Source organism: Ammospiza nelsoni, chromosome 19, assembly GCF_027579445.1.
Source record: "Ammospiza nelsoni isolate bAmmNel1 chromosome 19, bAmmNel1.pri, whole genome shotgun sequence".
NCBI lineage: Eukaryota > Metazoa > Chordata > Aves > Passeriformes > Passerellidae > Ammospiza > Ammospiza nelsoni.
The window spans coordinates 8,523,980-8,548,538 of NC_080651.1; the positions used below are offsets into that span (position 1 = coordinate 8,523,980).

The 24,559-nt window shown below is 57.8% G+C and overlaps 2 protein-coding genes across 2 annotated transcripts; both read left to right on the forward strand.

The window, feature by feature from the left end:
* Positions 1 to 3,955: 3,955 nt before the first annotated feature.
* On the forward strand, positions 3,956 to 9,109 carry FADS6 (fatty acid desaturase 6). The gene is made up of 7 exons (XM_059485865.1): positions 3,956 to 3,981; positions 4,299 to 4,651; positions 5,430 to 5,596; positions 5,848 to 6,028; positions 6,829 to 7,016; positions 7,562 to 7,741; positions 8,616 to 9,109. Exons 2-7 carry the CDS (start codon positions 4,303 to 4,305, stop codon positions 8,763 to 8,765), a joined length of 1,215 nt encoding a protein of 404 aa, XP_059341848.1. The 5' UTR covers positions 3,956 to 3,981; positions 4,299 to 4,302; the 3' UTR covers positions 8,766 to 9,109.
* A 2,633-nt stretch (positions 9,110 to 11,742) lies between these two features.
* FDXR (ferredoxin reductase) lies at positions 11,743 to 21,582 on the forward strand. Its single transcript, XM_059485700.1, has 12 exons — positions 11,743 to 12,045; positions 12,137 to 12,234; positions 13,329 to 13,424; positions 14,596 to 14,718; positions 15,239 to 15,352; positions 15,864 to 15,965; positions 17,199 to 17,306; positions 17,495 to 17,579; positions 18,198 to 18,400; positions 18,693 to 18,864; positions 19,264 to 19,437; positions 20,120 to 21,582. The coding sequence occupies exons 1-12, from the start codon at positions 12,015 to 12,017 to the stop codon at positions 20,248 to 20,250; spliced, it is 1,437 nt and encodes a 478-aa protein (XP_059341683.1). The 5' UTR covers positions 11,743 to 12,014; the 3' UTR covers positions 20,251 to 21,582.
* Positions 21,583 to 24,559: the final 2,977 nt, after the last annotated feature.

Sequence of the window (24,559 nt, forward strand, 5' to 3'; positions counted from 1 at the left end):
CGTGCCGTGCAAACAGATGGGCCAGATTAGCCAGACGGGATCCAGCCTCTTCCCGGAGCTGCCCAGCACGAGGGGGAAGTGTTCTGGGGCCTGAAGTGGCCATTTGGGCCGTGCAAACAGCGAGATATCCTGGAAAGGGTATTTATTTAAGGTTCAAAGCATGACCTTGCCAAGGCTGGGAGGATGTGGGCTGAAAACCAGCCCTTGATAGATCTGGGATCTCAGCCCCGCCAGCTCCGTCCCAGCCTGGCACCACCGGAGCTCTCACAGAGGCTGTGGCTGCACCCAAGGTCTCGATCCCCAGGAGAGGACTGAGCAACCCATGGAATGGGGCTCAGTGGCTTTGTTCCCCCAGCATCCAAGGTTTTGGTCCCTGGAAGGAGACCTTGCATCCCATGGGTGAGGGCCTGGCGGCAGTGCCAGCTCTGGCAACCACTGAGAGCTTCTTTCCCTGGCACACAAATCAGGCTGGGTCTCATGTTTTGGAAGCCCAGGAGCTCAGGACTGTGTCCCTTGGGATCTCACCAGCTCGATCTCCTGCACTTTGGCCAAACGACAGGCGGAGCAGGCGCTGCACAGAGCTGTGACTCCCTCTGCTGCCTGCCCCGTGGTCCTGAGCTCGTCCTCCTCTCTTTCCTCATTCCACAGGAGGGAAGGTTTGGGGTGCCCCGCTGGCCTCAGGGCATCACCTTGGATGGGTGAGCGGGGAGCAGAGATAAACTCGTACCTGGGCAGCAGCTGTGGGAGCTGCTCGGCTGTGGGATGTGCCGAACACCGGTGTGCCAAGGCCCCAGTTTGGGGGAGCCGCGTTCGGGGCGATGGAGGCAGAGCTGCGCCTGCAGATGGAGCTCCGCGCTCGGCCGCTGGCAGCAGGGAGAGGGGTGGAGCGAGCTGGCGGAGCCGGGGAATTTCTCCTTCTTGACCCCACAGCTCTGCCCGACCCCAAAAGACAAAGACAGGCGGTGCTCAAGGTCCCCCTGCTGGGCAGGGGGTGGTGGTAATTAATCCCTGATTAAGTTAATTACCCAAAAGCGTTTGGTCTGAAAGAGGTGGGAGGGAGTGCTGCCCAAAAGCAGGTATTATAAAAGTGGATCTCGATGGATGGGATGGATGGGATGGATGGGATGGATGGGATGGATGGGATGGAAAGGATGGAAAGGAAGGAAGGAAGGAAGGAAGGAAGGAAGGAAGGAAGGAAGGAAGGAAGGAAGGAAGGAAGGAAGGAAGGAAGGAAGGAAGGAAGGAAGGAAGGAAGGAAGGAAGGAAGGAAGGAAGGAAGGAAGGAAGGAAGGAAGGAAGGAAGGAAGGAAGGAAGGAAGGAGAGGAAGGAAGGAGAGGAAGGAAGGAGAGGAAGGAGAGGAAGGAAGGAGAGGAAGGAAGGAGAGGAAGGAAGGAAGGAAGGAGAGGAAGGAAGGAGAGGAAGGAAGGAGAGGTGTTGGTTTTGGGAGTGTCTGGCTGAGGCAACCAGGGGATCTGGTGGTGTCCCAGCACCTGCAGCCTGAGCCTTCCTCCCCCAGGGAGAGGGATGAGGAGGGTGTGCAAGGTGGGCTGTAGGGAGGGAAGGGCTGCTGAGGGCGCTCTCCCTCCTCACCACAACCCTGGGCTGCAAATACTGCAGCCTTTCCAGACTCCTGGATTTGGGCTGGAAGCTGCGTTTCTGGGACTGCAGCAGGTGCTGTCCCACGGGCTGGGGGGACCCTGGGAGGGCTCAGCAAGGAAGCACTTGCAGCTCCTGGTGTCTCAACACGTGTGTCCTTGTGCCAGGCTAAGATGGCCCGTGTTCTCCTCTTTGGGGAGCAGGGACATGGGAGGAGCTTGCTGGGAGCCAGATTTGGGTTTCTGGGGACAGAGTGGGTCAGATGGGGACAGTGGCAGGGTCTGCTTCCCGTGGCTCCCTCGGGATGGCAGATGCCTGGGGAAGCAGTGGGAGCTGCCCGTGGTGCCCAGGGCAAGGGAGAGCCAGTGCAGGGGGCAGCAGCTGCTGCTGGCCTGAGCTCCCTGCTTCAGGGATTACACTGATCCTCTCCAGCTGCCCTGCTGTGTGCTGAAGGATTTCTGAGTCTTACACATGTTTTCCCTGCTAAATTGGAGGTGTTTGTGTCCACAGTGCAAGGGCCAGGTCAGCATTTGCTTTGATCCCTAGGATTCAGCTGGGTCAGGGGAATTGTGTGACTTGGCCTGTGGTGGGAAATCAGAGGTTTAAAAGTTTCTTTTGGAAATGTAGCTCTGTAAAGCAGCAGATTTAGGGCTACCATCCTGAACCTGCTGACTGTCCTTATGGCTCTGCAGGCTCTTCTTACAGTGTGTGGTCTGTTGTCAGCATTGTGACTCCCATCTTGGCTGTACCTCTTTTGAATTCAGCACTTTTCCTCAGAAATCAAATTTCAGCCTCTCCCATGCAGTTTCCAGCCCACGATTTGTTCTCCTCTCCCAGGTGGCCTCTGGTCCCAGTGGTGCCACAGAACTGGGTGATGCCATGCCCCTGCCTCTCCCTGTGCCAGCTGCAGTGGGATCCTCATGGATCATGTTGGTCTTGGATGTGTGGGGGATCCCCACCCCCTGCTCCCCCCAGCTGCCCCACATAACCATTTCTGCCCCATTGTGCAATGGCAGCTCCAGCACAGCTCACCCTGCCCGCTGCCAAGCGGCGCCCTCGGAGCAGGGCTGTCACCCTCCTGCCACTGTCCCTTGTGGTGCCATCCCAGGGGTGACACTGCAGCTCTGTGTCCCTCAGGAGCGGCCCCACCCGATGCCCCTGCCTCCCCTGGCCTGGCAGCACCCATGGGTGCTCTCCCAGCTGTGGGCAGCTGGCAGAGCCATTCTGCCCATCAGAGTGAGTCCCTGGCTGGGCTTCACACATCCCCTGACTCCTCAGTGCCCCTGTCTCTAGAAATGGCCTTTCCTAATGCACACTCATACAGTGGGAATGAAACCTCAGCAGGTCTCTGATGCACTCTCAGCTCTGCCCCTTTTGCAGCAGCTTGGATTTTTTTTTAATTGTTATTAATTTTTTTTTTTCCAGAGGATGATGACAATTCCCTGGGGTTTGGTGTAACTTGGGTGTGAGGTTTGCTTCCCTGCAAATCACAGCAGTGATGTGATGTTACTGGAGGTGCTGAGCCCATCCCAGTTTGGGGCTGTGATATCCAATGATGGGTGTAGCAAACCGGCCTTATTTGTTGCAAGACCATATCGATTTTATGGATGTCAATGTTCATTAGGGTTTTGGTGCATCAGTTGAGCTGATTTGAGGTTTGGCAAGGAAAAATAACAAAGCAAGAAGAAATCCAGTGCCACGGCGAGGGACAATGTGATTTTAGCTTTCCTTCATAAAAAAATAGGGCTTTGGAGGTTCTGGTCTGTTCAGGGACATCCTCAAAGCTTTTGGATGCCAGTGTCAGGGTGACGAGTCAGGAGGCAGTGATGGAAAATGGGGGAAATTCATACAGAATCAGGTCGGAAGAGAAGAGAGACCCCGCGGGGGTCAGAGCTGGGTGCCAGAGCTGCGAGGGACAGATTTGGGGTGTCCTGGTCCCTGGGGTGCCCCCGGCAGAGCGGGGGTGCTGGAGGCCCCGCGGCAGCAGCAGCCCCTCCCTGCTGCAGCCTGCTCCTCGCTGTGGAAAAGGCCGATTTTCTCCCCAAAACGGCTCCCACGTGGGACACGCAACGTTTGCTCCCTCTCCCTGGCAAAAGCGAAACCCTATCCCCGTCCTCAGTGCTCCGCTTGGGTTTCTCAGGGCTGTTCCTGGCACTCGGCTCCTTCGCCTTCCACATTTCCATCGCCTCTCTCCATCTTTGTTCCACTCCTTCCCTCCCGGCGCCCTCCCCACAGCCCCGCTGCCCCGGCCGCTCCCCTAAATGGGCCACGGGGCGGATTGTGGGCACGGCTCATCTGCACCGCCCTGCTCCTCCTGCTCCTCCTCCTCCTCCTCCTCCTCCTCCCGCCCGCAGCCGGAGCGCCGGGAGAGCCGCGGGGCTGCCGTGAGTAGGGGGCTCTGGTGGCTCTGCTGTCCCTGTGCTGGGAGGCTGGGTGGCTCTGCGGCCGGCTCCGCTGGCTGCTTCTCCTCGGATTGTTTATTTTCTTCCACCCCTGCCCTTCCCGTGTCCTTCGGCGGCCGCAGGAGCCGCAGCCCGTCCGCGGCGTGGCCCGGGCTGGCTCCCTGCGGGTGACACGGTGGTGCCGGGGCTGGCTCCCTGCGGGTGACACCGGCGTGGCCCGGGCTGGCTCCCTGCGGGTGACACCGGCGTGGCCCGGGCTGGCTCCCTGCGGGTGACACGGTGTGGCCTCTGCTCGGCAGGGCGATGCCGCTGGAGGACGGGGACCCGCTGAGCCCGGGGGCACGGCAGGTCCGCGGAGAGACCAGCGGTGTCCCCCGGCTCCCGGCGATGGGGGAGCCCTCGCTCCGGGGCACGACAGCGCCTGGTGGCAGCAGGACAGACGCGGTGGCCGAGGGCTGGGAGCCGGGGCCAGCGCTGGGTGATGGGGATGTGACCCCCGGGGCAGCCCCACGGCGAGCACGGCGGCCCGAGGAAGCCCTGATGACCGAGCTTTCGGAGCTGGTGCAGAAGGTGGTGAAGAGCAGCAGCTGGTGGGAGCGGCACGGCGTGGACATCAGCATCCTTGCCTGCAGCTTCCTCCTGCTCCCAGCAGGTAACCTGGCTCAGCCCCCCCAAACCACGGCCGGGGGGTCCCCAGGGCTCCCACTGCCTCCTCATGTCTGCTTTGTGCTGGGAGCCTGTTGGCACCTACTGAGGTTGTAACAAAGCCACAGCAACTCCTTCACCCCGTGACTTGGTGCACTCTGACCCCACAGCAGGTGACAGTGACACCCAGGCTACAGCCTGGGCTGAGGGGACAGTGATCTCTGGGGTACAGCCTGGCCTGAGGGCACAGTGGTACCCGGGGTGCAGCCTGGCCTGAGGGGATGGTGCCCAGGCAGATGTACACAGGGCAGGACAGTGGGTGATGTGTCCCACCATGGGACAGGGTGGTTTTGGTGACAGTGGCCCTGGCTGTCGTGGGTGCAAGGGAAAGCAGTTGAGTGTGGGTCTCTGGTGGCACGGCTGGAAAGCTGGGACCTTGTCTTGCTGTTGAACTCCTGGGGACGCTGAGATCCTGGCAGAGTAAGGGCACCAGTGGAATCCCACATCCCAGAGCTGTGGGGGGGGATCAGGCACCTGCAGCACTCTTTGCCATCGAGGCTGGAAGTGGCCAAATCTTCAGCACAAGGGTGAGTGTGGCTGATCCAGTCACGAGGATGATGAGGAGGCAAACTCTGGCTTGCATGGTTTAATACCTGTAACTACGGCTGAAGAACAGGTTTAGGGCCGTGGCTGGCGTGTTTGGGTGTAGCAACACCTCCAGCCTGGCTCGGAGGGCTGCAGGACATGAGCATGGCCCAGCTCCTGCCCGGCTGGTTTCTCCACAGGGTTCCTGTGCCTGCGGTCGGCCCAGGCCATCCCTTTCCTGGCGGGTGTCCTCACCCTTGGCGTGGTGCATCACACCCTGACCGTCAAGGGTAGCCACCTGGCCAGCCACAATGCCTTGACTGAGTCCAAGTCCTGGAGCAAAGTGTGGGCTATCTTCTTCATTGAGGTGAGTGGGGCAGCCCCCAAAAACACCCCATCAGCACCCTGTGGTGGTGGGAAGTGTTTGGAATGGTGGGAAAGGTTTCTAGTGCTTAACTCTTAAAAGTCCATTCCAGACTGGTTTGGGGTCTGTGGGGTGTAGAGCATCTCCTCATGGTGTTTCATTATGAAACACCAGAGCATCTCCCCAGGTTCCTCCCACACAAGCCCAAGTCAGGCAGTGCCCAACCCTGGCAACTTCTCTCTCTCCTCTCCCAGCTCTGCTCAGCTTTCACAGTCGAGCAGGCCACCTACAATCATGTGAAGATCCACCATGGCTACACCAACGTCATTGGCCTGGGGGACTCCAGCACGTGGAAACTTCCTTTCCTGAACCGCTACGTCTACATGTTCATCGCTCCTCTGGCAGTGCCCATCCTAACCCCGCTGGTTGCACTTGGTACGTGTCCCACGTGCCTTGGGACAGGGTGCTGGATGTGGGAAGCTCGTGACTGCCCAGGTCTCACCCCACCCAAGGGTCCTGCTTTGTTTGGAGGCATCACATTAACTACACCAGTTCCTGGTGGGACACTGCAGGAAGGGCAGGAGATGCTGCACTTGCTCTGGGGACCACATCTTCTGCATCTACTGAGAAAACACTTCACCTTTTCCTGGGCTGGATGTTGAAATCCCTGGTAAAAGACATCATGAGCCTGCAGCACCCCAATTCCATTCTCCTTTAACTCAGATCTGTGGCCATAATGGGGTTCAGTCTCACACTCAGGTTGATCAGAGCATCACACGAGGTGTTTGATGGCTGTGTATGGGGTGGAGGTTTGGGGCAATGCAGGGGCAAGACACAGGGCAGGAAAGGTGGTGGCTCCAGGGAAATAATGGTGCCAGAAAGCAATCAGGGAGAAGAGCCCAGAAAGCAGTAAGAGGCTGGGGAAGCAAAGCTCTCCAGGCTGCATGACCCAGCTCTGGGCAGTGCCAAATGCGCAGCCAATGACTTGGCAAAGTGTGAGAAACGAAGGTGCGTCCAAATCCCCTGAGTGATGCTGCACAGCTAGATCTGCTGCTCTGGGGAGTCTCCCAGCAGTTTTATAGGGTTTGGGCCAACCTGGAGGATGGGAAAAGTGAGTTCATGGGCTGGGCTGGGCTGTGGGGCTATTGGCACAGCCTGACTGCTGGAGCAGCAGTGGTGATGGGGAAACATCAACGCCTCTCCCATGCGCTGCCTCCTCTTCCTTTATTGTGCAGATTTATTGAGGAATGTGGAGTGGAAGGCAGCTCTCCGGACCCTCTGCTGCATGTTTCTGGGGTTTTACTGCCATTACTGGCTCCTGCTCCACGTCTCGGGCTTCCAGTCGCCGTGGTCTGCCCTGCTCTGCATGCTGGTCACCCGCTCCCTCCTGGCCCATCCCTACATCCATGTCAACATCTTCCAGGTAGAGACCTGAAGCTTCAAGGTATCCCAGCAGTGCTGGAGACAGGCAAGCCACCACCCAGTGCCCTGATGCTGCTGGCTGGAGCTTGTGTCACGTTAAGGCGTGTGGGTTCAGTTGTCACCTCCCTTGTGCTGATGTTGTCACCAGGAGAATCAGGCTGGTGGTGCTGGGTGGGAAGTGGTGGCCCTTGGAAAGTGTCAGGGCAGATGAGTGCAAAGGGTGTGAGGATGACGGGTGTGAGGATGATGTCCTCTGCAGTGGCTGGGAGGGCTGATGTGTTTCAGGTGGTGTTACAGGCCCTGGGGTGGGGAGAGCCTGCTGGCTCTAAGTGTGGATGTGCTGGGAGAGCAGAGCCCGGGAGCTCCCTGGTGGCTCCATGGACAAACACAAGATGGGGTGACTTCAGGGACAAACCCAGCTCTTGGGCTGACAGAGAGACCCCAAAATGCGGCTCCTTGTGCCCACACACAGGCAGAGCTGCCATTGGCTCTGCTGGGGTGGCACTGGGGAGGTGCCACAGGGTGCCCACCCTGCCTGTCCCACAGCACATCGGCCTCCCCATGTTCGCCGCCGACCGCAAACCCCGGCGCATCCACCTCATGAGCCGGGGCGTCCTCAACCTGCCCCGCAACCCCCTCCTGGACTGGTCCTTCGGCCACTCGCTCATCAGCTGCCACGTGGAGCATCACCTCTTCCCCAGCCTCTCTGACAACATGTGCCTGAAGGTGAGGTGACCCACAGGGTGGCTGGGAGGTGACACGGGGATGAGAAATCTTCCCACCTCCACTGCCAGACCTGTCTGTGCTGCTCCTTCTCATGTTGGAAACTGCTTTGCAACAGTCCCTAACCCATCTCCTGCCATCCCAGTCCTATTCTCCTGGGTTTCTGCTCCCTGCTCCTTCTCCTGGCCCCAATTCCAGCCTGCAGCAGCCTTCCAGCAGCGCAGGATCCTCCCAGTGATTCCATTGGGAAAGTATCCCCAGCATTGCACAGTGCAGTTTTTGGTTCAGGCAACATCCAGGCAAATCTCTTATCGCTCTGCTCATGCCCTTACTTGCTGCTCTGGGGTGTGGGGTGTGTTCAAAACGTGGGCTCTGAGCGCTGCCCCGGCTGGAGGGGATCCCAAGGCAGGTCCATACAGGGTCCTTCAGCACAGGATCAATGCTGTGCCCCTGTGTTCAGTGTCCTTTGCTTGAGCTCAGGGGGCTGGCAGGACCCACCTCCCCCAGAGAGGTGTCACAGGGAAGGACGTAACTAAACCTGTGGCAGCCTCCCAGTCCCATCAAGGAGCTGGCTGTGTGGGCCAATAATGATGGGTGTGAACGATGAGCATTCGTGGCTGCCTCTCATTAGAAGCCTCATTAGGGCATCTCTCCTAATTTGGAGCCCTCCAAAGGCGTTTTGCCAGGGTGAATTCCCTGTGATGCTGCAACTGGAAACCACCTTCCTCTTAATATTCCCAGCAAAGATACTACAGCTGGTGCTGCCTGCTCCAGCCCAGCTTTGGGCACGTGGGATGGCTTTTCTGGGCACGTTTCAGGCACCTTGTGCAAACACAGGGCACCCTGCACAGCAGTGACATCTCCTTTGCCCTTGCAGATCAAACCCATCGTCTCCCAGTACCTGAAGCAGAAGAAGCTGCCCTACAACGAGGACACGTACAGCTCCAGGCTCTGGCTCTTCCTGCAGAGATACGAGGAGCTGATGGTCCATGCTCCCCCCATAACGGAGCTGGTGGGCATCCAGTGAGGGCCCTGGGGGCTGTTTCCTGCAGGGACATTCAGAGGGATGGTTCCAGCAGGACCAACACCTCCATGAAGTCACCATGTAGGAAACATCCCTCCCTGAAGTTTTTGCTTTTGGCTAGAAAATGGTGCACAGAGCCACTGCAGGGGGAGAGCCTGGTGGGGCAGCACCAGGGACAGAAAAATCAGCATTCCCCACAGTTGTTCCCAGTTTATCCACTCTGCTCTCACACCTGGGGAGAGGAACCCACCCCATCCGTGGGGAATGTGGCACCAGTCCAGGACATCCAGAATTGAGAAGCACCAGGATCTGCAGGATGGAGCTGCAGCTGTTTGGTTGGGGTCTCAGGGAAGGGGTGGATGTGGGGAGGGGGCTGTGACACTGCTGCTTGTGCTTTGCCTGACTTTGGGCTAAATCGGCCCCTTCTAGGAACAAAGATTTGTTTCAAAGATTTGTTTCAAAGATAAGTTCAGCCTTAACATTTTGGGCTGGATTTCCTTTATCATTGGGGTTTTTTGCTGGAGGGAGTCTGACTGGTGTCCTGTGCTGCCCAGGGCAGGAGTGGGGCAGAGACCCTCACCCCATGGGGGTGCCAGTGTTGGGGTGCCAGAGGTGGCCCCAGCCTGGGCATTGCTGTGGCAAGGATTTATCAAGGGAATCAGAGGCAGGCAGGCAGGGCCTGGGAGGCTTTCCCTGCCTGGGGAGGGTGAGCTCTGCCCCCTGTGCTGCTGCCAGGGCTGGGGTGCTCCCGTGGGCATCTCTGGGGAGCTGTGTCTGCCTTTACCAGGTGCTCTGCAGCACCGACGGCAAAGCCCAGCCCAGGGGAGCTGGCACAGCAAAGGCAGATGGCCAAACTGGGAGCAGGGGCTCTGCTCTCAGCCTGGGGTTGTGCTCTTTGGTTTGAGTGTTCTCCCATCCGGGCTGCACCCCTGCAGTGCCACGTTGGGGATTTATGAGGCTTCACAGGCAAATGTGCCCCAAGGCTCAAGGATGCTGTGCCCTGGCCCTGGCCCGTGGCAGAGGGCAGTCCATGGTGTTTTACTCAGCTTCTCCTCCAGCACGTCCAGGAGCCTCCTGAGAAGCACAGGAGAAGGGTCCCTCTGGTGTGAGGGGCCCTGCATCCATCCAGTGTAACCCTTTGGCATCAGAAATGTTGAGTTATTGATTTATGCTGGGCTGGGGTCCAGTGCTGCTGATGCACTGATCTGGTGTCATTGCCACCTCTCTGCAGGCCCATGTGGGTCATCGATCTGGGCGTTGTGAAACACCCAGAGGGCAAATCCCACAAATCCCACCCTCTGGGCAGGGCTTGGGCTGGGGCTGGAGCTGGGGGAGCAGCTGGAGGAGCATGGCCAGAGCAAATGGCCTGAATGCTCTGGGGGGTCTGACACCCTTCCCCACTTCATCTCTCAATTGAGCATTAGAGATAAGATAAATGTGACAAATTATTGACATTCCCAGCTCCAGCCAGGGGGTGAGGGAGCATTAGAGGTGCTTTTGGTTCAGGCAGGATAATCTTAACCCCACATGTTCCTCTGTGTGGGCACAAAATGCTCTTTTGCCCGCTCTGCTGCAAGAGATCAAGCCCCAAAATGTTCCCGGGCATTGGTCAGAGCAACAGCTCCTCCCCAGCTGCATTTTGTGGATGTTGTTTAAAGCAATGCCAGCTGAAGGAAAGTGTTTGCAGGTCCCTCAGCCAGCAGGAGACAGCCTGTGGTTTGGGAAATAGATGGATTATTCCCTGCCAGAACTGGTGCATACAGAAGTTAAAGGGGAAAGGGAGAATTCTGGAAAAAAAGGAGGATTCTGACTCCTGGGTTTGGAACCCTCCAAATTTAAACCTGCTGCTTTTGTGGATGACCCCTGTGGTGATATTTGGAGCCTTCAGCCTTGCTCCTCTGGGCAGGTCTCAGTGGTTGCTGTGCTGACCTGAGGATGAGGGTTTGGAGCTGCTGCAATTCCTGGTCCTGGCCACAGCCCTCCTGAAGGAGCGGGTGCAGAAGGAGGCACAGAGCCAGCTGCTGTTTCCAGCGTGCCTTTGCAGAAAGCCATCAGCTCATTTCCACAACCAGGAGAGAAAGTGTGTGAGTTTTATGATCCATATTACAACCAGCTCCTGGCTCTAAACTCCTCATGGTCTTAATTGCATTTTAAAAGCCCCGTCAAGCACTTGCCTGCGTGCTCTGGCATCTGGCCAACTTTTCAATGTCTGCTGGGGCCGCTGAGATGATTTTTCTGTCTGGTGTGTTGTGCAGTGGCTGAACAAGATGGGATGTAGTGATCCTGCATGGAGGTGAGAGCACCAGCATCTGAAATGCGCTCTGATGGGGATGAAGGAGGAAATAAAGCAGCGACCGTAGGGACGCTGGGGCAGGAGTTCTGCCAGCATCATTTATCCACTCTCTCTGGCGTTAATGTTTTACTCTTTACTGAAGGACGCTGGGGTTTTCTCCTGGCAAGAGCAAGGTCACTGTGCAGCGCATGGTTAAAATCAGTCTGAGGTTCGCTTTCCCCGGCAGATCTCGGCAGCTGGTCGCTGTCTGGGCGGCAAAGGGGGGCAGGCAATCAGCAGCATCAGTGATGATGATGATGGTGATGATGATGATGCTGCGGGAGCGCGCCGGGTACCGCGGACGTCTCACCATAGAGAGCGGCGGTGCGAGCGGCCGCCAGGCGGCCCTTCCTTCCCCGCCTCTCTATGGTAACACCGCGCTTCCGGTCCGCCGCCGTGGGAATGGCGCGCTGCCATTGGCTGGCGGGGCGGGGGCGGGGCCGGGCGGTGACGGGAGGAGGGGCTATGCTAAGCAAGGCGCTGTGTCGCCTCACGATTGGTCAGTGAGGAGGAGGGGCGGGGCCTGGCCGGTGAGGGGCGGGGCCCGGTAGCGGCAGCGGAAAGCGGCCCGGGGAACGCGTGCCCTGGGGGAGCGGGCCCGGAGCGGGGCAGCCGGGGCTGAGGGAACCGCGGGGCTGAGGGAACTGCGGGAACCGCGCCCCGCAGGGCCTGCTCCACCCCTGGGGCTGAGGGAACCGCGCCCCGCAGGGCCTGCTCCACCCCTGGGGCTGAGGGAGCCGCGGGAACCGCGCCCCACAGGGCTCTGCTCCACTCCTGGGGCTGAGGGAACCGTGCGGCCCCCGGGACCCGGTGCGCGGGCTCGGGCTCTCGGTTCTGGGCTCTGCAGCCGTTCACACCCGCCGGCCCCCAAGCGCCAAGGCCGCTGTCGCTGAGCTCCCGGTGCGGTGCAGAACTCGGCCATGACCGGCGCGGGGGGCCGAGCCCCGCTGGGTGGGTGCCGGGCTCCGGGGAGGGGCCGTGCCGGCCCTGGCCGGTGCCGGCTCCGGTGCCTTCACGCCCTGCCTGTCGTTCTCCCCCGCAGGTCTGCGGCGGTGGCTGTGCTCGGCTGCCCCGGCGCCCCGGGTCTGCGTGGTGGGCAGCGGCCCCGCCGGCTTCTACACGGCTCAGCACATCCTCAAGGTACCGCCATGGGATCTGCCCGCGGGGGAGGCCTCTGCCCTGCCTGCCTCTCAGCGCTGCTGGGCTGGGTTTGTGGGCTCCTGGCCCTGCTCCAGCCAGGTCGGTGTTGTTGGGAGGCAGCTTGGGGCTGCCCAGACCCCACAAAGTCCTTCTGGGCCTATTTGGTTGGGGTCGGTGCCACTGCTTTCATCCCTGCCCTGCCCCTGGGTCGTCCATTCAGGACTTTGGTTGCTGTGAGTTCATCCCAAGTGACTTTTCTAGAATCAAATAATCAGCAGGAATCTGCCTCGCTCAAAGCTGTTGTCACCCAGCAGGAATGACATTAACTGTGTGTTTGAAGTGGCTGTGTGGGACCTGCTCTCCTCCCCCAGCAGAATTAAGACACATGGGTGATGCTTTACCTTATGTCTGCAGATTCCAGTGCTCTGGGCAGTCAGGTCTGTTGGGAAATGAGACCTGAACACAGAACTGGGCTACTGGCACCCTCCAGAGATACAGCAGCTTAACCCCATCATTAAACCATGCTGTGCTGTCTCTGGAATGTGTTGGAAAATAGCTGTTACTAAGCCTCAGGGACGAATTTCAGGGCTGCTTAATCTCGGGAAGAGGCTGACTCAAAATACAAGATAACAAAAGCCTTGCAGCCAAGGGTCTGTCTAAGGCTCTGACCCTGAGGTGACTCAGCCCAGGCCATGTCAGGGCATGGGCATCTCTGCTGGGGACTGGGAGATGTCTGGCAGGTCCCCAGCCCCCAGGGTGCTGTACTGGCTGCTTCCCAGCTGGCCTGAGGCTCTCTGATCAGCCCCCCAGGTACTGGAGACCCACCAGGGTAGTGTGGAAAAGGAGCTCAGGACTGGGCAGGGAGATGGAGCCCCACAAGATGGACTTGATGGTGGCTGGGGTCACTCTGTGCTACATCTTGTGGTCTGAGCTGGCAGTAACAGGTGCAGCATCATGGAAGGGTCTGGAACAGGCTGTGTCTGGCTTGCTGCAGCCCATCCTCCTGCCCTGTATTCCCCCAGCTGCAGATGAGTGTTGCTAGGCTGCTGAGACCTTTCTGTCCTCATCCTGGCTGTGACTTTCTCCTCCTGCAGCACCATGGTGGGGCCCTGGTGGACATCTATGAGAAGCTGCCCGTTCCCTTTGGGCTCGTGCGTTTTGGAGTGGCCCCAGACCACCCTGAGGTCAAGGTTGGTGCTGGCTCCCTGCCCTTGCTGTGTGGTTGAGTGTGGGGACAGTGGTGGGTGCAGCTGAGGTGGTCACTGTCCTTCCTGGTGCCCCAGGCTCTCTGTGACATGGAGCTGTCAGGCCAGAGAGGTCCAGGTCTCCTCCTTGTCCATGCTGAGGCCACAGACGGGTGACATGGGACACTTGCCATAAGGGCTCAGGACAGTGGGCCACAACCAGGGGCTTGTGATAGGAAGTGCTGCTCCTGGTGCTGGTCAGCCTGGCTCAGAGCAGGGCCAAGGAGCACAGATGGGTTTCTGTGTCCCTGGGCTGCTCATTGCTGCTGCTGTTTGCCCCTCAAGCAGTACCCATTCTGGGAACACACAGATCTCATGGGGGCTGTGGAGTTGAGCTGTAGGGGCTCCCCTGGGCAAGGAAAAGATAAAGCAAGGATTTCCCAGCCATTTTCCTTTGCCTGGCAGTGAGTGGTACCCAGGAGTATCTGCTGTGTCGGAGATGGTTGGAAGGGTAGGACACAGAAGATCCAGACATGGAGATCCAGACACAGCAATATCTTGCAGTGATTTCCTCTAATCCCTGGAGACCCAAAGACCAAAATGCCTGGATCCCTGTGTGTGAGAGGGGAGGAATGGACATGCTGCAGACACTGCCCCAGCTGTTGTGGTGGTGTCTGTCCTGTCCCCAGGCTGAGTCCATCTGGGGCTGCAGGGCTGGGAGGGGTGGTTTTGCTGTGTAGCCCTGATCACTCAGAAGAAAAAGGCCTGGATGCCATTGTGCCCTGCATCCTCTCTCGAGGAAGGGGCTTTCAGGAAGGGTTGAGATGAGATGCCAGCAGAGGGGACCAGGTGGGCTGCAAACCTCACTTTTGGGAAGGAGTTTTCCCCTGCAGTGGGGTTTATTCTGAGGGGCTGAATGTTCTGGGAAGGTCCTGTGCTCCCTAGGTGGGTACAAAATATGGATTTTCCTTTCACAAAGGGTGGTGGAGAGAGTGCCAAGTCGCAGCTGTGCTTATCTCCCCGTGAGTTATCTCTGGCTGCTGGTAGATAAGAGTCTCAGAATACCTTGATTGGGATGAGGCGGTGAAGATCTCAAGGCTGCAGGGGGCAGGCCCAGGGATGTGCTGTGAGCAGCAGCCTTGGCCTGGCTGCAGCTGTGGCTCTGTGCTCTCTGCAGAACGTCACCAACACCTTCACGCAGACGGCGCGCTCGGGGCGCTGCGGCTTCTACGGGAACGTCGCCGTGGGCAGGGACGTGACGGTGCCGGAGCTGCAGCAGGCGTACCACGCCGTGGTGCTGGTGGGTACCCGAGCCTTGGTGCCCCACGAGTCCTGGGGAAGGTCTGCAGGGTTATTCTCCACTGGCATAGTGTTTGGGCGAGGTGTTTCTGGGTGCCTTGTTACCATGGGCAGCTCTTCCCAGCCTTGGGACGGCGCAGGTGCTCGCAGGCTCATCCAAAGCCCTTACAGGGGGTGTGTGCTGGAGCATGGCATCAAGTGCAGGTCTCTGAAACTTCTCCCTGTGCTGGCCACTGCTTATTTTAGCCTGCCATGGATTTGTCCTTGCTGATCAGTCCTCAGCTTGTCATGCTCTGCCTTGGACCAAGGACATTGAATTTGGCTCTGGAGCCCAGGACGATGAGGTGGATGAAGCCCCTGTGCTTAGGCTGTGTTTAGCCCTTCCACTGAGTAGCTCAGCCTTTGGGAGGGGATATCACAGCTGTGCAGTGACCCTGGAAGCAGCTGGGAGGGGAGATTTGTGTTTTGGTGTCAAATCCTGCACATAGTGACATCTCTGACTGTGCCTGCTGCCTCCTCAGAGTTATGGTGCTGAAGACAATCGGGTCCTGGGGATCCCAGGGGAGAACCTCCCTGGTGTTTACTCAGCCCGAGCCTTTGTGGGCTGGTACAACGGGCTGCCTGAGAACCAGGATGTGAGTATGGCCCTGTGCTTCCCTGCCCTTCCTCCCATCCTTCTTTCCATCCCAATACAGGCATTCAGCTCCAGATTAAGTCCTGAAAGGCCTGCAATTGGAAAAGATTAGCAGAAGCCATGTTAAATCCTTCTTAGATGGTAGAAATGTGAACAATTTGCACATCAGTGAGAGTGGATTAGCTGGCTGTGCACGTTGGCAGCACATTTTGGCAGAGCCAGATGGGAACCTGTAGGGGTGATGCTCTGCTTCCTGAGGAGCCTTTTTGGCCAAAACAGCTCCTGCTCCCAGGAGGGCAGGAAAGGAGGGAATGGGGATCATCTGGGGTGCCTGGAGCAGCTGTGTTGCTGTGTCTGCTTGGGGAGGGGGCTGGTGTGGAGTTTCCCAAGTTGCATCACCTCTTTTTGGGGCAGAGCAGGGTGGAAGGGAGTTTGGGTGGTAGGAGCGGGTCTAAAGGGCTGGACATTGTGGAGGCCATGTGGATTCATCACAGCTGGGTCTCTCCCCACAGCTAAAGCCTGACCTGAGCTGTGAGACAGCACTGATCCTGGGTCATGGCAACGTGGCACTGGACATTGCCCGCATCCTGCTGTCCCCACTGCAGCTCCTCAGGGTGAGTGATGGCAGCTCTGCCCCATGAGGGCAGCCCATGCCCTAGATTCCCTCCCTGCTGGGTGGCTGCTGGCTCCCACCCATCTCAGGTAAAACCTCAAACTCCTCTGTCTTTGGGATGTTTCCCCGGGAAGGCTGCTGCCTCTCGGGTGCACCCATGGATTCACAGTCTGTAGGGAGTGATCCAAGGCTGTGGCCATGACTTGGGTGATGCTGCAGAGGCCTCTGGATTGCTCTGCTGGCATCCAAAGCATTGGAAATTGAGCATCATCTCTATGAGAAGCAAAAGAGGAGCCACTTTCTCTCTTCTGCCACCAAAGCAGAAACTTCTGTTGAGGTTTATCTTTTTCTGCTGGAGCTGAGGGCAGCAGCCTGGTTTCAGCTGGTGGCACTGGGCAGACTGGTGGACCTCATCCCTACAGACAGCTGGGAGCTGGTGTGCACCAGCTGCTCCATACAGCTGCTGCCCCAGATGTTGGCAGCAAAGGCTTTCCCTCTGGGAGAAATGCCACAAGGTTTGTTACACCTGTGCAGCAGCTTCCTGTATTAATATCTAAATTAAATTATAAAAGCCCCTAAACTTGGAGACACTGCCAGCCAGTGACTTAAGCCAGCTGGGAGCAGTGCTGCAAAAGACGTGGCACTGGTATGAGTGCCAGGGTGGGCAGGTAGTTCCTGACAGGAATATTGGTCTGGAATGGTTTATCCTGGTGACCTTGTGTCTCTCCCGTCGTGTTTTCTCTGGAAAAGATCTTGCAGTCTAGAAACAGAGCACAGGATTTCTGTGAGGTGCCAGTGCCAGGCTGAGGCTTGTGCTTGTGCTGGAGCTGCCTGGGGCAGGCAGGTGCTGATTTGAGCTGTGGTTTGCAGCAGGTTTCATCCAGAGCCTGGGAATTTCCCCAACAGCATCTGCAGGCACCTCAGGATGGAGCTGAGTGAAGGCTTTGCTCTGTTAGCCCCAAGGTGAACCTGCTGGGTGGATCCCCCGAGGCAGTCACGGGCTGCTGGCTCGTTACCTCTGGTGCATTATGGCCTCGGAAAGAACATTCAGTGATGAGGGACCAGCTGTGCAAATAGCTCTGTGCAAAGGGAGATGACTTCTTTCCCGTCCTCGCCCGGGCTCTCTGCATGCACAGCCAGCTTTTCTGCTGATTTTTCACCTTCAGAGGCTGTGCCTTCTCCCCAGCTCCCTCCAGATCTGCCCTCATCCCACTCTGCTGTCTCTGTTTTGCAGAAGACAGACATCACTGACAGCTCCCTGGCAGCTCTTGCCTGCAGCAAGGTGAAGCGTGTCTGGCTGGTTGGGAGGAGGGGACCTCTCCAAGTTGCTTTCACCATCAAGGTGAGGCTGGAGGTGCTGCTGTTTCCCAGAGCTGAGCCCCAAACTGCCTGTCCCTGGTGGGGAGAGGTGGTTTGGGGGTGAGTGTGGATCCCAGGCATCCTCCTTCCTGCACCCATTTCCTGACTCCTGGGGGTTTGGGGCTGTCCTCTCTCTGCTGGAGGTTACATTTTCCTGCCCACAATTGCCAGGAGCTGCGGGAGATGATAAACCTGCCTGGTGCCAGAGCTGTCCTGGACCCTGCTGACTTCACAGGCCTCGAAAGTGCTGTCAAAGGTGAGGGAAGTGTGCCATGCTTCTCCAGACAGGGACTCACCTTGGCAGGTGAGCAACCAGGAGTGATCTGCAGGTACCCAGAGTGTACATCAGAAAAAGTCTTGTCCTGTACTTAATGCCTGGCTTATGAAGGCTGTTACCATGGTGTGTCATGTCCTCAGAGTGCCAGGAGGCACCAAGACAAGGGAACATTGTGTATCTCTGTTTGTGCAGCCACTTAGTGCTTACACTCTGAGTGATGAGGGCAGGAGGCTCAGGAGGGCTGAGGGAACCTTGCAGGGGAGATCCCAAGGCCGTTGATTTAAGAGCTTCCTGCAGACCTGAAAAGAAAACACTGAGTTCAAGGGTGTCCAGAGACCTGCTCTTCTCCACGGGCTGCTGCCTCCAAGCACCAGCAAGACAGGAAATTGCAGACTTTGATTTGTGTGTCCCACTGGCCTCAAGCCTCTGGAGGTCCTCTGGTCACTTTGACTTGCAGTTTGTCATCTCAAAGGTGTCAGGCTCCCACCAACATGACCGACTCACATAGTGACACTGCCCTGCCATGGCCTTGGCCCAGTGCTGTGTCTCAAGGGGTTTTTGCTGATTCCTGTTGTGAAGATTTCTCTCTTTTCCTAGATGCTTCCAGGCCCAGGAAGCGACTGACTGAGCTGATGATCAAAACAGCCCTAGAGAAGCCAGTGGAGATGCAGGCAGGGGCAGCAGGGGCAGCAGCCCCCCGGGAGTGGGGGCTGAAGTTCCAGCGCAGCCCCCAGGAAGTGCTGCCCAGTGCTGATGGGAGCAGGGCGAGGGGCGTCCGCATGGCCCTGACCCGCCTCGAGGTACCGGGGGGCTGGGGTGGAGCAGGACACATCCATCCCTTGGGAATCTCCCCAAAGACACCTCTGTGTTCCCTGGCTGTCAGGAGTGGCCTCTGGCAGGCTCTTAGGGAATCTGGTACCTAAAGAGCTGGTACCACGAAGAGTTTTTCCAAAGGGAGCTCTTTCCCTGATGCTGCTGCAGAATGGCCTTTAGCAAATACCCAGGGGTCAAAGATGCCAAAGGGGACTGGAGAGGGCTGTTGCTCTGCAGTGGTGACTGTGGTGGTCAGCAGCCTTTTCCTCCCTCTCTCAGGGCTCGGGTGACTCTGCCAAAGCCATTCCCACTGGAGATGTGGAGGAGCTGGAGTGTGGGCTGGTGCTGAGCAGCATCGGCTACCGGAGCCTGCCGCTGGACCCGGCCGTGCCCTTCGACAGCCAGCGCGGGGTCATCCCCAACAGCTCGGGCAGAGTCGAGGGTGTCCCAGGTCTGGATCCACAGGGATTTGCATGGGTCCTGCTGAGCACAGCTGCTGGGCTGGGGGCTTTGGTGTGGGAAGTTCATTCACCAAGGGTATGGGTATTGCACACCTTGGAGAGTGGGAACTGAGGGCATGAGGTGCCTCTGTCAGGGGTTAAGAGCTGGCCAGTCTCCATCTCTTTAGGGTTGTCTGGTTTAGCACAGGGGTTTTACTGCATCCTGTTACTAAAGTGACACAGCCCATGCAGCTGCTTTGTGCTGATCTGTAGGTACACAAACTCCTGCCACAGCACTGTGTAAGAGTCTGTTCACATCACCTAGGTGGGGAAGAGGGCAGGGACTTGCAGCCAGAAGAGTCCAAGGCCACATGCTGACCTGAGCCTGGCTGCTCCATGTGCCCCTGCAGGTCTGTACTGCAGCGGGTGGGTGAAGAGAGGACCCACAGGCGTGATCATCACCACCATGAACGACAGCTTTGATACTGCCCAGTCTCTGCTGGAGGATCTCCAGGGGGGTGTGCTGGATATATCCACTTCCAGAGAAGGCTTTGGGCTTGTGGAGAGCATCCTGCACAGCCGAGGTCAGTGCGAGGGTCGGTAGCAGCCAGCAGGAGGGATCAACGCAGCCAAACTCCTCCTGGATCTGTGAGGGAGCAGAGTCCGAACTATGGGAATGGATTATTCTGCTGTTTTGATGTTCCAAAGCCCAGGGAGAACAAGGCTTGAATTCTCTCAAATATCTGTGTCATTGCTGAGGTTAATGACCACTTTCTGGGAAGGGCCAATAAAAGCAGCACAGACCTTGGGTAAAATGTCAGTGTCAGCTGCCGAGACAGTGAGCTATTGCTCTTGAGTGGTTTTCCTAGTAATCCTTCCAAGCAAGTTAGGGGAAAGATTAAAATGCCCAGGAGAGTAATTTGCTGTAGCTGTGTTTAAAGACATTCAATTAAAGTGTGTGTGTGTGTTTTGCCTCTTAAACTGTCTGAGGTTTAACAGTGAACTGGAAGCATTTTGTCCCCCGAGGTGGTTTGTGCTCGCTGTTGTTACGGCTCACAAAGGTCTGACTGATCCGAGCCGACTGGAACCTGCCACCCCTCTCCTTGTGGCGTTAGGAATTATTTCTCCTTTGCGAGGCTGAGCTCTGACACCGTGTCGGAAAAGGGCAGCTCTGCTGCCGCATCAGGGCCCTGCCAATGGGGAGGTGAGGCTGAACTTGTTCTTACTTGGTTAAGTTCTCTCTCCTGTCTCTCACCATCACTGCAGGGGTCCGTCCCGTTTCCTTCTCGGACTGGGAGAAGATTGATGCTGCTGAAGTGGCGAGAGGCAAAGCTGCTGGCAAACCCCGGGAGAAGATCGTGGATCCTGCGGAGATGCTGCGGATCATCGGTCACTGAGGCAGCCCTGGTGGGGCCCTGGCACTGCCGCAGTGGGACCGTCCTGGGGCAACACCAGTGGGTCATGAGCAGAGCCAGGAGCACAGGGCTTCTGTCTGGGGCTGGTGGTGGCTCTGGAGGGGTGTGTGACACTGGGGCCTCTCTGGTAATAATGAACTCTGGGTTCCCAAAGTCTCAAGACCTGAGGCTGTTGGCTGGCCCCACATCCCTGCAGCCAGGTACCATTCCCGGGGGTGATTCTTGTCTGTCTTTGAAACATTAATGAATCATGCAGTGCAGGTGAAGGGAGGCGTGTGTGCACCTGGGGAACTCCTGACCAGCCACTGTATCACAGCAGGTCGCATGGAGAAGTTTCCCTGTGTCTTGCTGCCTCCCCTCTAAGCCACAAGCCAAATGGGTTTGTTGCCTTGTCATTCATGCCAGAGCAGGCATCTTTTAATAATGATGTTTTTTAAAAATAAACCCTTACAGGGAAGCCAAAATGGACCTACAACTTGAGTCTGGGCTCTTTGTCTGCCACTGCCTTGACCTCGGAGCTGCAGGTCCTGCAATGTCCCAAGGCAAGGCAGCTCTGGGTGCTCTCCACTTGTGAGCTCTACACAAGTAGAAAAGGGCATTAATTTGCTTTCTACTTTCCACAGTTAATTTGCCTTCTGCTGCCCACAGTCTGTCTTACGGGGTAGATTGGGATAACAAGCATGTAATTGCCTTGTTCAGGATCATGAGGGATCCTGTGTCCATTGGTACCTGCCAGTGCTGACTGGTGCAAGCAGTGCCTTGAGCTCTTTCTCTCCTTTCACTGGTGGGGTGGTTTTTTTTTGTCTGTGTGTTTTGAAGCCTATTATATGCTTCTCTTAGCCCAGATTGCCTACGGTGACGGTGTCAGGTTTTAAGACAGATTACAAGCCGTGAGCTGTAATCTCCTTTTATCCCTGGCGCAGGGGCAGCGTCAGCGGGGCCCCTTCCCTGGCTGTCCCCAGCCCCCCCGTGCTCCCTGCCAGAGCACTGCAGGATTGCAGCCCCTCCTCCCTGGCCTGTGGAAACGGTGACAGTGGCAGTGGCTCTGTGATGGAGGCAGAGGAGAGATCAAGCTAGGGCAACCTCCACCTCAGCCCAGCCCTCTCACGGCAGAGGACTTGCCCACAGGGCACTGTTCTCTCACCTCATCTCTGACTCAACTCAAGGAAGGGAGATCTCTGACTTCTCCCTATTTTTCCCTTTTTCTCTCCCATACTTTTCTATTTAAATCTCATTTGAAAGCTCATTAAGAAACTCAGGAAATGTGATAATGGGAACTCGTACTCAAACGAGCAATAAAGCTTTTGTGGAACAGCTGTTTGTGTGATGTGGCTCTCCTTACGTCTCGTGGCTGATGCAGTCCTAATGCTGAACTCTGGAGCAGGAGATTACATCAGTGCTGGGTTCCGAGGTGAATCAGAGCTTTGGGAAGGGGGAGGGAGGCGAGGGGGCTGCACCTACCACGGGGAGCAGCAGTTCGGCTTGGCAGCCCAACCAGGAATGTGACAGCCAAGGGCTTGTTGTGGCTGCATCAAATCTGAAGGTTTTGGGAAGAGAGGAGATGGATCCTCCCCAGGATTTTCTTCCACATCGCCTTGAATGTTGATGCCAGGGTGCTTTTGTAGCGGTGGAAAAGGCCACTGTGCTCATGCTGAGCTTGGCACGTGGCTGTTCCCAAACTGAGGATGCTTCAGGGTAGTTTTTGGGCTGTGATAACAGATTAACAGGAGTGTCTGTCCTTGCTGAGCTCAGTGACTTTGCTCAACCCTGAACTTGGCCAAGGCCCTGGGGTTAATGCTGGTCTGTGGGAAAATCATGGGATGATGAAGGTCAGTGAAGGGCAGGGACAGGGGACTGAGCCTCATGGGCAGAGGGAGGATGGCTACAATCATGTAAATTTTTATTCAACGCTTCCAGCTCCCTTTCCTCTTCTGCCTACGAGCCCAAGCCCCAGCCCTGTGTCCAGGGTTCTTCTGCCTCCCCATCGCTGTCGCCGCCCTCCATCCTCCTCAGGGCTCGGGGATGCATCCCGCTCAGGAAGGTCCCTGTCCCCGCCCAGGAAGGTCCCTGTCCCTATCCCTGTCCCCGCCGCCGCGTCGTTAGGTGGCGCTGGGAGCCCGCACCGGGGAGCGTGGGGCCGGGCGGGGATGGGGTGACCTGGCACCCCCGGGCCGGGGCTCCGGGCAGCCTGGGGCAGCCCTGCAGGCTCCCGCTCGCATCCGGGCTCTGCTTTCAGGCAGGAGTAACCTTGTGTTTGCCCCTGGTGTGTCCCCAGCGCGGAGGGGCAGCAGGGCAGCCTGGCCGGGCAGCCATCCCCTCGCCCCCCGCTCTCCTGAGCTGCCACACAGCAGCTCCAAAGCCATTTTCTGATGCAGGTGAGGAGCTGGAAAGGCGATGCTGTGAGTGACACCCGTCTGCTGTTGGAAAGAGGCCTGAAACAGTGAAAGCCGTCGCTGCCAGCTCTGCATGTGGATTGCCCTGCTTGGATGAATTATGGCTCAGCTTAGCTTTAATGAGGCTGCACAAAGCTGCTGGAGGTCAGCATGTGGTGAGCGATGGCCTGGAGAGTGGCTGGACATGGCTCCCTGCTCCCACTTCCCTCCCTGTCTCCCGTGTGCTTCTCTGCAAGGCAGCCAGGCTGGCTGTGGGGCCGAGCTTGTCACACTGTGGGGTGGTGACATGGTTCCATTTGGGTCTTTGCAACTTCCTCTTGTAGCTTTGCACTGCCTTGCCTCAGTTTCCCTGTCTGAAGATGTCCGGGCAAGCTCTTCAGGTTCGTGGGCTGTCTGTGGGCTCCTGCCTTGGAGCAGCAGGTCTGGCACATCCCAGAAGTCCTGTTGATGCTTCACTTTCCAACCATTCCCAGAAGACAAGAGCAGATCTCTCACTGGCTTGGCTAGTTGACTGCCTGCTGAAGTTGGCCTCTTCCAGTGAGTATTTAGAGCCCACAAAGCAGGAGGTTTCCTGCGCTCTCGAATAAGGGAAAAACCAGCTGGAGTTGGATCTCTGGCCTGGCACTGAGGAGCTGTGTTGCTGTTTAAAAGCCAGCTCACGCGACCAGAAGAATGGTTGAAAAGGCTTTTCCCCAGCGTGGCTAATTCTCGATTTTCCAGCCCCATCCCCGTGGCGCAGGGGCGGCGGCCGGGCCTGTGCCGGCCCCTCTCCACAGGAATCACCGAACTGCGGCACCCGGAGCGCGGCGGGCCCAGAGCCGGCCCCTCTCCACAGGAATCACCGAACTGCGGCACCCGGAGCCCGGCGGGCCCAGAGCCGGCCCCTCTCCACAGGAATCACCGAACTGCGGCACCCGGAGCCCGGCGGGCCCAGAGCCGGCCCCTCTCCACAGGAATCACCGAACTGCGGCACCCGGAGCCCGGCGGGCCCAGAGCCGGCCCCTCGCCGCAGGAGTCACCGAACTGCGGCACCCGGAGCCCGGTGTGCCCGTCTGCACCGGGGCCTGGCCGGGAACAGATGGCTCCGGAGAGTGCTGACCTCAGCGCCTTGGCTGAGCACAGCTCCGGGCCTGCCTTAACCCACCCTCAGTCCTTGCTCTCCCTGGCACATCCCTCATGCGCTCTTCCCGTCCAGATCCATCCCCAGCCCTGGGCAGGGATGGAGAACACGTTGGCTCTGGGGTCACTGGAGTGGGACACCAGCCCCACTGTGCCCAGGAAGCCACTTCACTCAAGGCACAGCATCATCCCTCCTCCCAGAGGCCCCCAAGCACGTCCTTGACTCCAGACCCACCACAGGCTCATGGTTTTCCTGCCCAGTCTTACAGATCCAGCCTTGCCAAAGTCTTTGCTTGTTGTTGAAGGGCTGTGCAGGGTCAGGTAGTGGTGCTGCAAGTCCAGATGTTTTCCCTCTGCTTGGGATGAATGACTTTGGAAATTGGGACTGCATGAGCCCATTTCTCAAGGTCAAGAGAGGAGCAGAGGTGTAGGAGATGCAAACTCCAAGCAGCTGTTTCCAGGAGTTATTTAGGGATACGACAGCAGCAGATAAAGTTGTTGGTGGGTGATGGCTGAAAGAAGTGATTTCCTTCCTTCCTGGGAAATTTCCATTTCCAGCAGCTTTGTCTGCCTCATTCCCAACCTCTGGGGCAGCCCTGCAGGCACATGCCACCGCAGGGGGAGGGATTAACCCTGCAGGGATAAAACCATCCTTGTTTATTTTTGCTCCCTTAATTACTGTGAGGGTAGGACATGGTGGCAGCAGAGCTGTGCCAGGTTGGAGCTGCACCAGACCCATGCCAGGCATGCACCATGCACAGCACCATCCCCGTGCCTTC

Excerpts from the sequence above, each read along its gene's own strand:
- FADS6 (XM_059485865.1), top strand. The coding sequence starts at position 4,303 with ATGCCGCTGGAGGACGGGGACCCGCTGAGCCCGGGGGCACGGCAGGTC. Across the intron at positions 4,652-5,429 it reads CTTCCTCCTGCTCCCAGCAG|GGTTCCTGTGCCTGCGGTCG; the intron begins GTAACCTGGCTC and ends GTTTCTCCACAG. Across the intron at positions 6,029-6,828 it reads AACCCCGCTGGTTGCACTTG|ATTTATTGAGGAATGTGGAG; the intron begins GTACGTGTCCCA and ends TTTATTGTGCAG.
- FDXR (XM_059485700.1), top strand. The coding sequence starts at position 12,015 with ATGACCGGCGCGGGGGGCCGAGCCCCGCTGG. Across the intron at positions 17,307-17,494 it reads AAGTTGCTTTCACCATCAAG|GAGCTGCGGGAGATGATAAA; the intron begins GTGAGGCTGGAG and ends CACAATTGCCAG. Across the intron at positions 17,580-18,197 it reads CCTCGAAAGTGCTGTCAAAG|ATGCTTCCAGGCCCAGGAAG; the intron begins GTGAGGGAAGTG and ends CTCTTTTCCTAG.